Source organism: Pteropus alecto, unplaced genomic scaffold (genome assembly GCF_000325575.1).
Source record: "Pteropus alecto unplaced genomic scaffold, ASM32557v1 scaffold61, whole genome shotgun sequence".
NCBI classification, from domain to species: domain Eukaryota; kingdom Metazoa; phylum Chordata; class Mammalia; order Chiroptera; family Pteropodidae; genus Pteropus; species Pteropus alecto.
In genome coordinates, this window is record NW_006434835.1 from 16,500,422 (window position 1) to 16,512,141 (window position 11,720).

The window sequence follows — 11,720 nt, forward strand, 5'->3', positions numbered from 1 at the left end:
CGCCGCTCGCTCCGCCGGCCGGCTTGGCGGGTCGGCGCTCCCTTGCCAGCACCCGGCAGGGCGACCTGTTGAGTGTGAAATTCTCTTGAGCGTGCTGTGTTTCTGGCCACACAGTCCTGTAGGTCTCAGAGGCCCTCTTTGGTCCGCTCAGGGTGAGCGCAGCCGAGAGGCCTGTGGCCTGCGAGTTGTTCCCGAGGAGTTGAAAAGCAAAGGGGTTGCAGTCCAAGGAATCAGTCTTGAAGAAAAACTTTGTAGGACACTACCTACATTGCGCAGAAGTGAACGCTGGAGGCGGCGAGGAGATTCCCTTTAGGGGCTTAAGTGGTCTTTTCCATATATGATCTCATTTAAACCTCTGAACGACCCTGGACAAAATTCCTAGCGTTGCAAAGATTTCATCAGGGGCGGTGCGGGGGTCTTGGGCATTGCCTTCATTTTGCCTGCTGGGGAAGGAGAGGACAAGCACGTTCCAAGGGCGTCTCTATGACTGGAAACTGATGAAAGTTTGGCTTCTCTTTTGCCGTACTGTGGATTAATTGTCCGTGCCCTGGGTCTAGAGGTTTTTTTAGAGCTCATTGTTTACAAGCTTCTTGTATTAAATTCCACTAGTATTTCCACGTGTAATCTAGCTGGAAATTTTACTTAGCTGTTCAGATTCAAGATCCATTCTATAAATATAACTCCTCTAGAAAGTAATCCATATGAACTTTCTTACTGTTAGCTACTTTTCAGGGAAAGAAAGATGAAAATGATCTCTAACTCCTTTTCTGGTAGATTGCTAAGACATGCAGATTGTAGCTTTCCTGGCTGGTTGAATAAAATCTACGATAGTCAAGACACTAGAAAATAAGAGGAAAAATATCTTGCCAGATTTTTTCTGTAGTGCTTTGTTGCCCTCTGGTATTTACTAGAATGTCATCTAATAAAACTCTCCTAACTTGAATTAAGCACAATGTAGGTTGGAGACAGAGATGGGCAGAAGGGGCATCTGAAAGTTCTAAAAAGGAATGAGGGTTTTTCAAAAGGTTAGTATTCATCAGAGGCTTCTGTATTCTGAACTGACTTAGAGGAGCAACTCTACTTTCCAGGATATCATTTTCATACTGGAGAGCACTCCCTTGACTCCAGCACATGCTGGTTTCAACTCCAAAGCCTTTCTAGAATAACATTCTATGGTTGTCCTATGACTCTCTGAACAGTTAGTAACATTTAGCTTTTGAGAATTCTTTTTTCTTCAGTAGCCATGTCCCTGAAAAAATGTTATACTATATAGTACTTTTTCCTTTAAAGGCTGTATCTTGAGTTATTTGTATTTGAAAGGAGTACATTTGTCAGGTCCAGTGCCCCAGGGTATGGTGCTTTTAAGTCATGTAGATGAAATGAAAGATGAAATGAAAGCTGACATTTTAAAGTGTCAGATCTGCCTTCAATTTGTGGCCGCATGGGTATGAGCATCTTTTTTGATTTTCGCCATTGTATCTCAAGCACCTAGGACAGTGCTTGGCCCACAGTAAATATTTAATAAACATTGTTGAATGAGTGAATGAAAAAAATGTTAACCAATACCCATTTGCCACTCTTACATCACAGGGAAGGTGAGATCATCAGGGATGAAGTCACTAACACTGCCAGTCACCTGGCTTGGGGTAGCCTCACTATGGACTGGTAGGCTTATTCTGTGTGTAGAAGGGATGGATAGTAAATGCCAAAGTTAGTTCTAGAAGAATCAATCAGCTGAGGGTTTCAGGAGGATAACTGGTTGAGTGCGCTGCAGGTCCAGCCTTCAGGCTGGATTAGTGGAACATTTTGGAGTCTGAAGTCATCTGTTCTGAACGGTGCCCTTGTTGCTTGGTTCTTGAGCTCAGTGCAGATAGGGGTAGGTGAGGATTCAAAAGGAAGGTTGTTGGGTGAGTATTTCCTGAGAATGAATGGGGGCCCTGATTTCGCTGTTCATTTGAACCTCACTAAGGGTGGGTTATACTGCCATAAATCTTATGTCCTCCCCTCCCCCTGCCCGGGGTGGGTCATCTTCAACCAAAATAACTTCCCTTCTCTAGATTAGGAAAGTAGTTAATTTTTTAATGTTCAGACAAGACTAATTCTGATTTTGGATTTAAAGGAAGCATATGTTTTACTTTCATCTTAACCCACATGAGGTTTTTAGGATTAAGTTTTTATAGATCAGCCCTGACCCTCTCTGTCTTCTCCTATCCTTGCCCCAACCAATGTAGGCCTGAGTGTTTGTTCAAGCATGTCGGAAGGGGAGTCCCAGACAGTACTCAGCAGTGGCTCAGACACAAAGGTAGAATCCTCATCTTCAGCTCCTGGCCTGACATCAGTGTCACCTCCTGTGACCTCCACAACCTCAGCTGCTTCCCCAGAGGAAGAAGAAGAAAGTGAAGATGAGTCTGAGATCTTGGAAGAGTCACCCTGTGGGCGCTGGCAGAAGAGGCGAGAAGAGGTAAGGTGATGGTAGTGTTACTTTTGGGAGGGTGAATTCTAAGTGGTGAGAAGTAGAGGGGCAAATTCTCAGACAGGCAGACCAGACGTCAACAAGTCAGAGCCTAGGAGAAGATGATCATATGAAGCATTAAAATTGAGGGTTCATGAGGTAACTTTAACTCCCTTTCATTTGAATTTCTTCTTAGGTAAATCAGCGGAATGTACCAGGTATTGACAGTGCATACCTGGCCATGGATACAGAGGAGGGTGTAGAGGTTGTGTGGAATGAGGTACAATTCTCTGAGCGCAAGAACTACAAGCTGCAGGAGGTAGGTAATGGTGAAATGATGCAGCTTATGGGGTGTTAGAATACTGGTGTTAAAGAGGAATTGGTATTGAGAAGTTGGCTAAGAGTATGCTGGGGTTAGAGCATTTCTGGGGAGGGGTAGGGTAGGGAGAGCTCTTCTGGATTACAGTGATTTCTAACCCTGTTATCCCAATGTCTTCCCCCGCTCCCAGGAAAAGGTCCGTGCTGTATTCGATAATCTGATTCAATTGGAACATCTCAACATTGTTAAGTTTCACAAATATTGGGCTGACATTAAAGAGAACAAGGCCAGGGTAAGAACTTTTTCCTGAGCTTGCTGCAGAGACTAGTTATATTTATTGTTCCTCTTACATTCAAACATTAAAACAAAATAGTTTTGAAACAACTGGAATCATTTGGTGTGGAGATGAGAGTAAGGTTTTGACTACCACCTATGCTTTTTGTCTGGTTATAGATGGGGCAGAAATGAATGAACTTTTGTTTCCTTTCCCATAGCTCAGTAGTTTTCATTGTCCTATTAAATCTAAGGAAGTGGTACTAATGACAGGAGAGAAACTTAAAAACAAAAAACCAAGGTTCCAAATGTGACATTTTTCTGGTGTGTATGTCACCAGGTAGGGGATCATTTCTACTATAAGGCCTTATTTGTGTGCTTTGCCTCTCCAGGTCATTTTTATCACAGAATACATGTCATCTGGGAGTCTTAAGCAATTTTTGAAGAAGACCAAAAAAAACCACAAGACTATGAATGAAAAGGTATGGAGGGAGAGCAGTTTTAAGCTGGTTTGAGGATTTAAAAAGATTGTTAATTATGAAGCTGACCAGGAAGGGATAGAGGGAACTGTGTGGAGGGTTGAGAGAGGGAGATTACTACTGACCTTTTGATCATATTCTTTTCCAGGCTTGGAAGCGCTGGTGCACACAGATCCTCTCTGCCCTAAGGTAAGTAGGATCTAGTTAGTGTCTTTCCCATGTCTTCTGATTTAGTTCCTCCAGATTTCAGAGCACTACTCTGCTGTTCTTTGCTGCCTCTCCCCACTTTCTTTGAGTCATATACTGTCAAGACTAGGCCCCCATGGGTCTTTTAAAGGGTCCATCCGAATGCCCTAACCACAGTACTGTCTTCCCACCTCTTTCTCCTAGTGCTCATCCAACTATTTAACTCCTCAGGCATAATGGAGATTCAGAGTGTGGGGATTATCTTTGTGGTGACCAGCAGGAGACCACCAGGCCCTTGCTCCTCTTAACCCTTGGGTTCCCCCTGCCCTTAATTTCCCAGTGGCCCCTCTAACAGCCCAGTGCCCCCACAGCTACCTGCACTCCTGTGACCCCCCCATCATCCATGGGAACCTGACCTGTGACACCATCTTCATCCAGCACAACGGACTCATCAAGATTGGCTCTGGTGAGGGGAGGGAGAGGTTCTGGGCAGGGGAGCCTCGGGAATTTGGGACCCATGGGGGTAAGACGAAAAGAATGGGGAGAACTGAGCAAAATTCTGAGGTGTGGGCTGGTGATAAGAGAAAGGAACTTTCTAGGAGTAATTCATAGGAAGAGGCCAGTTAGTGGAAACCGGGTAAATACAGAGATCTTGATAGGAGATTGGGAAAGGGCAAGAGATGGGTTTAAGGTCTAACTTGAGCCTCTGGGGCCGGACCCTACCAAAGGAAGTTCCAGGCTGTGCCTGCTGTGAGTGCTTTCATTTGCCGTGTACCTGTGTGCAGTGTCTAACATCTCTGTGTGCCGTGTCTGTGTGATGTTTGTGTGGCCATTTGTCTGGGGCTTGGCTGCTCCATTGCTCACAACTTTTCTCTGTTTTCCTCCCTCCCGCTTACGGGCTGCTCTGTTCCCAACAGTCTTTCATAGGATTTTTGCTAATGGTGAGAGCTCCCTCTGCCCCACTTGGGGCTCTGTTTGTGCTTCCTCTGCTCCCCTTTGCGGCTGCCCAGTGCATGCAGTCGTGGGAGCAAGCCCTGTTCCCCTACCTTCCCTGCTTAATTATGCCTGCTTGGCTTCTTCCTTACCAGCCCTCCACCTGCTTACCCTTCCATAACCTGCTTGTTTCCTGTGGATTCTGCCTGGCTGGCCACTTACATCCTGGATTCTTGTTCCCCCTCATTATCAGGCTGGTTCCCCCCAACCATACTGTGCTCCCAGACTCTCTGTGACTTGTAGTCATTGTTTATGATCCAAGTGAGTCCAAATCAGGCCTGGCCCTGGTTCCTCATTCAGCCCTGTGGCAGGCAGTGTTGAGGCTGATAAGGGGACATAATGGGTCTGAAATTTTTGGTGAGTTAAAAGTGAAACTGATTTGTAGTGATTCAGTTTTGAGCTATTTCTGAGTTTAAGTCAGCAGAGGTGGATAAGGAGGAAGATATCTACTTGTTGTATCTTTCTTATTCTGTATCCACGTTTCTGAGATATCTAATTATCCCACATTAGGAAGGGCTGCCTGTTATTTTATGCTATTTGCAGGGTGGATGAAAGAACTAGACCAAACATAATTCATGTCTTCAGGGATTAGATGTACTTGGGCTTTGGGGAATGTGAACAGGTCACGAGTAAAAGTTTTTCCTTAGCCTGCGTTGCTCCTTGACTAGCTCAAAGCCCGCATAGACCTGTTAGTTTAGTGTGGAGCCTTTGTTACTGAATTAGGGACCTTAGGTAAGAAGCAGTAGACCTGAGAAAAGGGAGGTAGGTGATGATCATGTTTAGTCTGTAGTTCATGATGGGAAAGGGATAAGTTTGCGCCTGTTGAGGGTTAGAGACTTAAGGAGAGAATTTGGCTTTTGGGGGCCTCTCTGGAGTGAGACTCTGCTTTGTTGATGGTGGTCAGATTGTGGGTGTCTCCCCTACTCCCAGTGGCTCCTGACACTATCAACAATCATGTGAAGACTTGTCGGGAAGAACAGAAGAATCTACACTTCTTTGCACCAGAGTATGGAGGTGAGGCATCCTAGTTTTTCTGCCCTCTCCCCATGCCCCAGGGTTTCTACCTTATAACCAGAGGTAACATTGCTGAAACTTCTAGGCTTCCTGTTGAACAACATGAAAAAATACAAGAAGTTTTCTAAAGACATTTCTGCCACCCCCTGCTCCCATCCTCTGATTTACCAAAACCTTACCTGTTTTCTCTAGAAGTCACTAATGTGACAACGGCAGTGGACATCTATTCCTTTGGCATGTGTGCACTGGAGGTGAGGAAACCTCAAGGGGGAGGGGTGGTGTGGTGGAAAGGGGTCAGATTAGAAGATGGAGTGGGGGAAATGGAGGGGGAGGACAAGTAAGGTACTGGTCTTGAGGGAGTGACTGTGGAAACACCGAGGTTCTTAGGTCTCTTCTTTCCTTTTTATCCTCCGCTCGCCGCAGATGGCAGTGCTGGAGATTCAGGGCAATGGAGAGTCCTCATATGTGCCACAGGAAGCCATCAGCAGTGCCATCCAGCTTCTAGAAGACCCATTACAGAGGGTAAGAATCTTCAGAGTCACTCTCTCAACAGAACTTTGAAGTGTCTTCAGTTGTTCTTCCTTTCTACCTACTGGGAATATGCTCTCTTCTAAGAGCAAGAGAACATAAAGCAGAGAGAGGACAGGCAAAAGCAGTGAACGTTTCCCGAAGCAGTGTCTATCATGTCTTTTTGTATACATATGCAGATTAGGGGTTTAAGATGGATAATATGGGGTTAAAGGTTATGCATTTACTTTAGGTGTATCTATGTGTATTTAATTGATGGCTACCTCAGATAATCACACAGTCATCTTAATATTTTTAAATAAATCAATTTGAATGAATAAAATAAGTCATTTTGGGTTTTATATTTATATACAGTTGACCCTTGAACAATGCAGGGGTTAAGGGCACTGACCCTCCCTTACCTTGAAGTCAAAAACCCGCATATACCTTTGACTCCTCAAAAACTTATGTTATCCCTTGGTATCTGCGGGGAATTGGTTCCAGGATCCCCTGTGGATACCAAAATCTGCGCATGATCAAGTTCCTTGTATAAAATAGTTTAGAACAATACATACAGCTTGCCCTCCACATCTGTGGATTCCCAACCACAGATTGAAAACATTTCAGGTATTTATTGAAAAAATTCTATGTATAAGTGGGCCCGTGCCATTTAGACTTTTGTTATTCAAGGGCCAACTGTAGTTTTAGTTAGGGAGAGTGCCCCGAAATAATGAGCTAAGATTTAAAGGATATAAGCATTGTGAGTTAGTAGATATAGAAAGCAGAGTCAGGACAGGGGAGTCCAGACAAGGATGGTTTGTAAATTATTAGGTAAGTGTGAAAGGAAGCAGGAGAGAAAAGAAAGGCTAGGGGGAAGCCTTGAGGCTATGGTGGAATAAATGTCTAGTTCATTGTTAGGGTTCGTTAAGGGAAAGATTAGGTATATGACCTTGTTGGCCTTCAAGATTGAAAGGAAGAAAGCAGGTTAATTGTACAGGAGGTGTAGAAGGTGAGGTTTAGAAGATGCATGGGAAATCCAGTGTATTTAATAAATGACTGTAGTAGACAAAGGAAATTGGGGTACAAGGCTTGGGAAATAAAAAGATGGTGAATTTTATTGACCTCAGTGGGTAAGTTTTAGAAGAGAGAAGGTAAATTTGGTGAGGGTTAGAAAAGGTAGGCAGGCAATGAATGGGATAATAAAGAAGAAAATAAGGGGAAAAAAATCATAAGTGTGAATAGTAAAAGAGAGAGCTTGTGGTTAGACAGCAGAAAAATAATTAAAACCAAAAAGACGATGAATGACACCTTCTATATAATACTTTATAGTTTTCGAAGCCTTTCAAATACAGTTAGTAATTTGTTCCCTCAACCAGAGTTGAGTACCTAGTATGTCCAAATCCTGTGCTAAGTATATTGAGATAAAGATGAACACAGTGGGGTGATTGTCAAACTCCTTCACTTGTTCTGTTTTCTAGGAGTTCATTCAAAAGTGCCTGCAGTCTGAGCCTGCTCGCAGACCAACAGCCAGAGAACTTCTGTTCCACCCAGCACTGTTTGAAGTGCCCTCACTCAAACTTCTTGCTGCCCACTGCATTGTGGGACACCAACGTGAGTTCCCTTGGCCCTTTTAGGAATTTTCTTCCAGTATGGAGCCTTGTAACTATCACTGGCATGCTGTCTTTCCTCTTTTACTTCCAAAGGGATTCTTTACCCAACAGGACCTGTTTTATGACATTAATATGACTATCTATCCGTAACTTCCTGTTCCATCATGCCCTCCAGATATGATCCCAGAGAATGCGCTGGAGGAGATCACCAAAAACATGGATACCAGTGCTGTACTGGCTGAAATCCCTGCTGGACCAGGAAGAGAACCAGTTCAGACTTTGTGAGTAACTAACTGAGAAGGTCTGAAAGGGACAGATTGGTCACCACCATCCTGGTGGTTTTGTCAACTGTCCATTGTCTGGGAATGGTTGAATCTGCTGTTTTGCTTATTTCCTTCCATTTTTTTTTCTATCTTTTCTCCTCCAGGTACTCTCAGTCACCAGCTCTGGAATTAGATAAATTCCTTGAAGATGTCAGGTGAGAGAGAGAAGGCTTCCTTGAGGAAGCAGGTATGGGTGACTTAAGGTATCCACAGAGCCCATGTGACCTAATTTCCTTTTAGGAATGGGATCTACCCCCTGACAGCCTTTGGGCTGCCTCGGCCCCAACAGCCACAGCAGGAGGAGGTGACATCACCTGTGGTGCCGCCTTCTGTCAAGACTCCAACACCTGAACCAGCTGAGGTGGAGACCCGAAAGGTGGGGCTGTATGGATGTGGATGTGGGTGTGGGCACGGTCACCATGGAAGAGAGAGAGGACATCTTAAATAAGACTATGTCTATTAGAGAAAATAATGTGTTTCTGCTCCCTGGCAAACATGTCATTCACTGGTCTCTAGTAACCCTCTCTGTCCCCTCCTCCTAGGTGGTGCTGATGCAATGCAACATTGAGTCAGTGGAGGAGGGAGTCAAACACCACGTAAGGCTCAGGGCCAGGGCTGCATATAGAGCTGGGTGGCCAGAGGGCAGGGCAGACGAGCCTCAATTTCTCACTGTTCTGTTCTCCAGCTAACACTTCTGCTGAAGCTGGAGGACAAACTGAACCGGCACCTGAGCTGTGACCTGATGCCAAGTGAGTCTCTCCTTTCCCTCAGAGAATGGGAAAGTCTATGAGTCTTATCTGTGAGGAACATATTCAGGGGTGGGGAAGGTGACAAGGCAGTAACACACAGTGACTTACATAAAATGAATATATTAGCCCTTAAAATTAAAGGTAGATCTGACAGCTTTGCTTGTATCATTCTTTCCCAGCCAGGGTAACCTGACTGGGGCTATGCAAAGGGCCCTGTGCCCCTCACTCCCACACCATACTCACCCTCTCTTGTTCCTCTGTCAGATGAGAACATCCCTGAGTTGGCAGCTGAGCTGGTGCAGCTGGGCTTCATAAGTGAGGTGAGGTTTCTGCCTTCAGCTGCCCTGGCTACCTCCGTTCTGCTCTCAGCCCATCTCACTGAGCTCTTCTCCCCCAGGCTGACCAGAGCCGGCTGACTTCTCTGCTAGAAGAGACCCTGAACAAGTTCAATTTTGCCAGGAACAGCACCCTCAACTCAGCCGCTGTCACCGTCTCCTCTTAGAGCTCACTTGGGCCAGGCCTCTAATCTGAGCTGTGGCTGTCACTAGATATGCTGCAGCCTTCCTGCCCCTCCCCCCCAGTCAGTATTACCCTGTGAAGCCCCTTCTCTCCTTTATTATTCAGGAGGGCTTTGGGGCTCCCTGGTTCTGAGCATCACCCTACCCCTTCCCCTTTTATTCCTCCCCTCAGCACTTTGTTTACTTGTTTTGCACAGACGGGGGCCTGGGCCTTCTCAGCAGCCGCCTTCTAGTTGGGGGCTAGTAGCTGATCTGCCGGCTCCTGGCCTGCCTGTGTGGAAAGGGGGCCCACGGGCGCTGGGGGAGCCGAATTCTACAATCCCGCTGGGGCGGACGGGGCGGGAGAGAAGGGTGGTGCTGCAGTGGTGGCCCTAGGGGGCCATTCTGATTCGCCTCAGTTGCTGCTGTAATAAAAGTCTACTTTTTGCTAAAAGCGTTCTGTGTGTTTGCGCCTTCCCCGCTAGGGGGAGCGGGGCGCGGATGTTGGGCCTTCAGGTAGTGATGCGGCGGAACTAGGCGGAACTGGCCTGCGAGCGAGGGAGGGGCCGGGGCCAGGTATAACTGCCTGGCGGCCTTGTGCAGAGGAACGCGATGCGGTGCTGCCGTTTCTGCAGATTCGGTAACTTCCGGTCCCTTTGGTCTTGTTCCCCTACACCCATTCTCTACCTGTCCTATGGCCTCCGGTTGGCTTGGGGTGGCCAGGAGGGGCCTCCCGGTTCCTTTCCAGGCTCAGGTCTGCCCCTCCCCCATGCTTCGTAGACGCAGCCCAGGGCCCTTGGCGGCTTATGCGCGCCGGCCTTGCGCTGATCCTGGTGGGCCACGTGAACCTGCTGCTGGGGGCCGTGCTGCACGGCACCGTTCTTCGGCACGTAGCTAATCCTCGCGGTGCCGTCACTCCAGAGTACACCACAGCCAATGTCATCTCTGTGGGCTCGGGGCTGCTGGTGAGCGCAGCGCGCGGGCCAGGGTCAGGTCGCGGGCGGGCGGGCGGGCGGCAGAGAGCGGCTGGGGCATCAGGCTTTGTCTTCCAGAGTGTTTCCGTGGGACTTGTGGCCCTGTTGGCATCCAGGAATCTTCTTCGTCCACGACTGGTGAGGGGGGATTTCTGGAGCTTTAATGAGGGGGCCTTATGTCAGGGAGATGGGGGCTGACTCAGTTTCATCTTTAAGTGGAGAGGAGTCCTCTCAAATGGAGAGTGAGCTGGGAGAGTGGCCCCCGCTACAGGCTGCTCACCTGATCTTCTGCCCCTGCCAGCATTGGGCCCTGCTAGTACTAGCTGTGGCGAACCTGCTCTTGTCCACTGCCTGCTCCCTGGGCCTCCTCCTTGCTGTATCACTCACTGTGGCCAATGGTGGCCGCCGTCTTATTGCCGACTGCCATCCAGGACTGCTGGACCCTTCCATACCGCTGGATCAGGGGCCTGGACACTCTGACTGCCCCTTTGACCCCACAAGAATCTATGTGAGTGTTCTCAGTCTTTTTGCAGACCACAAAGCCTTGATCTGCCCTTTTAATCACTCCAACTTGCCATGTCTGCCCTGCTTCCTACTAGTACCCCCCGATCTATCCTCTTCACCTTTTAGGATACAGCCTTGGCTCTTTGGATCCCTTCTTTGCTCATGTCTGCAGCAGAGGCTGTTCTATCTGGTTACTGCTGTGTGGCAGCACTCACCCTCCGTGGGGTTGGGCCCTGCCGGAAGGAAGGGCTACAGAGGCAGGTAAGGATGATGAACAAGAAGGTTCAATACAAATTGGTTGTGTGGAAAAGATAACTGAACTATAATTCACAACCAGAGTACTAACTCCACCCCTCTTCTGCAGCTAGAGGAACTGACAGAGCTTGAACATCTTAAATGTAAAAGGCAAGATAATGAACAGCTACTTGTTCAAAATCAAGAAATCCAGGCATCACAGAAAAGTTGGGCTTAGGGCAGGTAATGGGCCATGAGGATTGTGGCCATGAAGGTGGGGGCAGGGAACTGGATGATATAAATGGCTGTAATAAAAGAACTTCTCTTCTTGATTCTGATTCTGATTTGGGGGGAAAAAGGCACTGGGCTGGTGTTGGGGGGTGACCTTGATCAAAGAATACAGTGGTCTCAGTTACTTACAAGGCTTTAATAACAGAGAGAACTTAATACTCTTCCCTGAGTATTTACTGAAAGGAAAAGCTGGTGCTGGGTAGCCCTCCACACCACTGACTGATGAATTTCAGCACATCCTGGCACACTGGGCTGTGGGAGGTCTGTGAGCAAACAAAAAGAACAAGAGAGGAACTCATCAGTGCTGAGAAAAAC

At 47.2% G+C, this 11,720-nt stretch overlaps 3 protein-coding genes across 6 annotated transcripts in view; 2 read left to right on the top strand and 1 right to left on the bottom strand.

Annotated features, from left to right (window-relative positions):
* The window catches only part of NRBP1 (nuclear receptor binding protein 1), a 10,450-nt gene extending 594 nt beyond the window's left edge, over positions 1 to 9,856 (top strand). The window contains exons 2-18 of the mRNA XM_006910334.2: positions 2,232 to 2,461; positions 2,649 to 2,771; positions 2,962 to 3,063; positions 3,437 to 3,526; positions 3,672 to 3,712; positions 4,081 to 4,175; positions 5,633 to 5,716; positions 5,909 to 5,967; positions 6,140 to 6,238; positions 7,702 to 7,834; positions 8,009 to 8,114; positions 8,261 to 8,311; positions 8,397 to 8,532; positions 8,699 to 8,752; positions 8,842 to 8,905; positions 9,170 to 9,225; positions 9,303 to 9,856. Coding sequence (XP_006910396.1) covers positions 2,252 to 2,461; positions 2,649 to 2,771; positions 2,962 to 3,063; positions 3,437 to 3,526; positions 3,672 to 3,712; positions 4,081 to 4,175; positions 5,633 to 5,716; positions 5,909 to 5,967; positions 6,140 to 6,238; positions 7,702 to 7,834; positions 8,009 to 8,114; positions 8,261 to 8,311; positions 8,397 to 8,532; positions 8,699 to 8,752; positions 8,842 to 8,905; positions 9,170 to 9,225; positions 9,303 to 9,407 — 1,608 coding nt within the window. The 5' untranslated portion in view covers positions 2,232 to 2,251 and the 3' untranslated portion in view covers positions 9,408 to 9,856. The remainder of the gene's footprint in view (positions 1 to 2,231; positions 2,462 to 2,648; positions 2,772 to 2,961; positions 3,064 to 3,436; positions 3,527 to 3,671; positions 3,713 to 4,080; positions 4,176 to 5,632; positions 5,717 to 5,908; positions 5,968 to 6,139; positions 6,239 to 7,701; positions 7,835 to 8,008; positions 8,115 to 8,260; positions 8,312 to 8,396; positions 8,533 to 8,698; positions 8,753 to 8,841; positions 8,906 to 9,169; positions 9,226 to 9,302) is intronic.
* A 113-nt stretch (positions 9,857 to 9,969) lies between these two features.
* On the top strand, positions 9,970 to 11,446 carry KRTCAP3 (keratinocyte associated protein 3). Of its 4 annotated transcripts, XM_015588145.2 has the most exons (5): positions 9,970 to 10,367; positions 10,455 to 10,514; positions 10,678 to 10,884; positions 11,007 to 11,141; positions 11,245 to 11,446. In XM_015588145.2, the coding sequence occupies exons 1-5, from the start codon at positions 10,209 to 10,211 to the stop codon at positions 11,350 to 11,352; spliced, it is 669 nt and encodes a 222-aa protein (XP_015443631.2). In that variant the 5' UTR covers positions 9,970 to 10,208; the 3' UTR covers positions 11,353 to 11,446. The 4 variants fall into 4 exon arrangements, with proteins under 4 accessions (XP_015443631.2, XP_024901473.1, XP_024901474.1 ...); XM_025045705.1 differs by having other exon boundaries at positions 9,970 to 10,514; XM_025045706.1 differs by having other exon boundaries at positions 10,678 to 11,446.
* The window catches only part of IFT172 (intraflagellar transport 172), a 32,403-nt gene continuing 31,155 nt past the window's right edge, over positions 10,473 to 11,720 (bottom strand). The window contains exons 48-49 of the mRNA XM_006910335.3: positions 11,535 to 11,668; positions 10,473 to 10,534 (exon numbers count right to left, since the gene is read on the bottom strand). Of these exons, the coding sequence (XP_006910397.1) occupies positions 11,579 to 11,668 (90 nt within the window). The 3' untranslated portion in view covers positions 10,473 to 10,534; positions 11,535 to 11,578. The remainder of the gene's footprint in view (positions 10,535 to 11,534; positions 11,669 to 11,720) is intronic.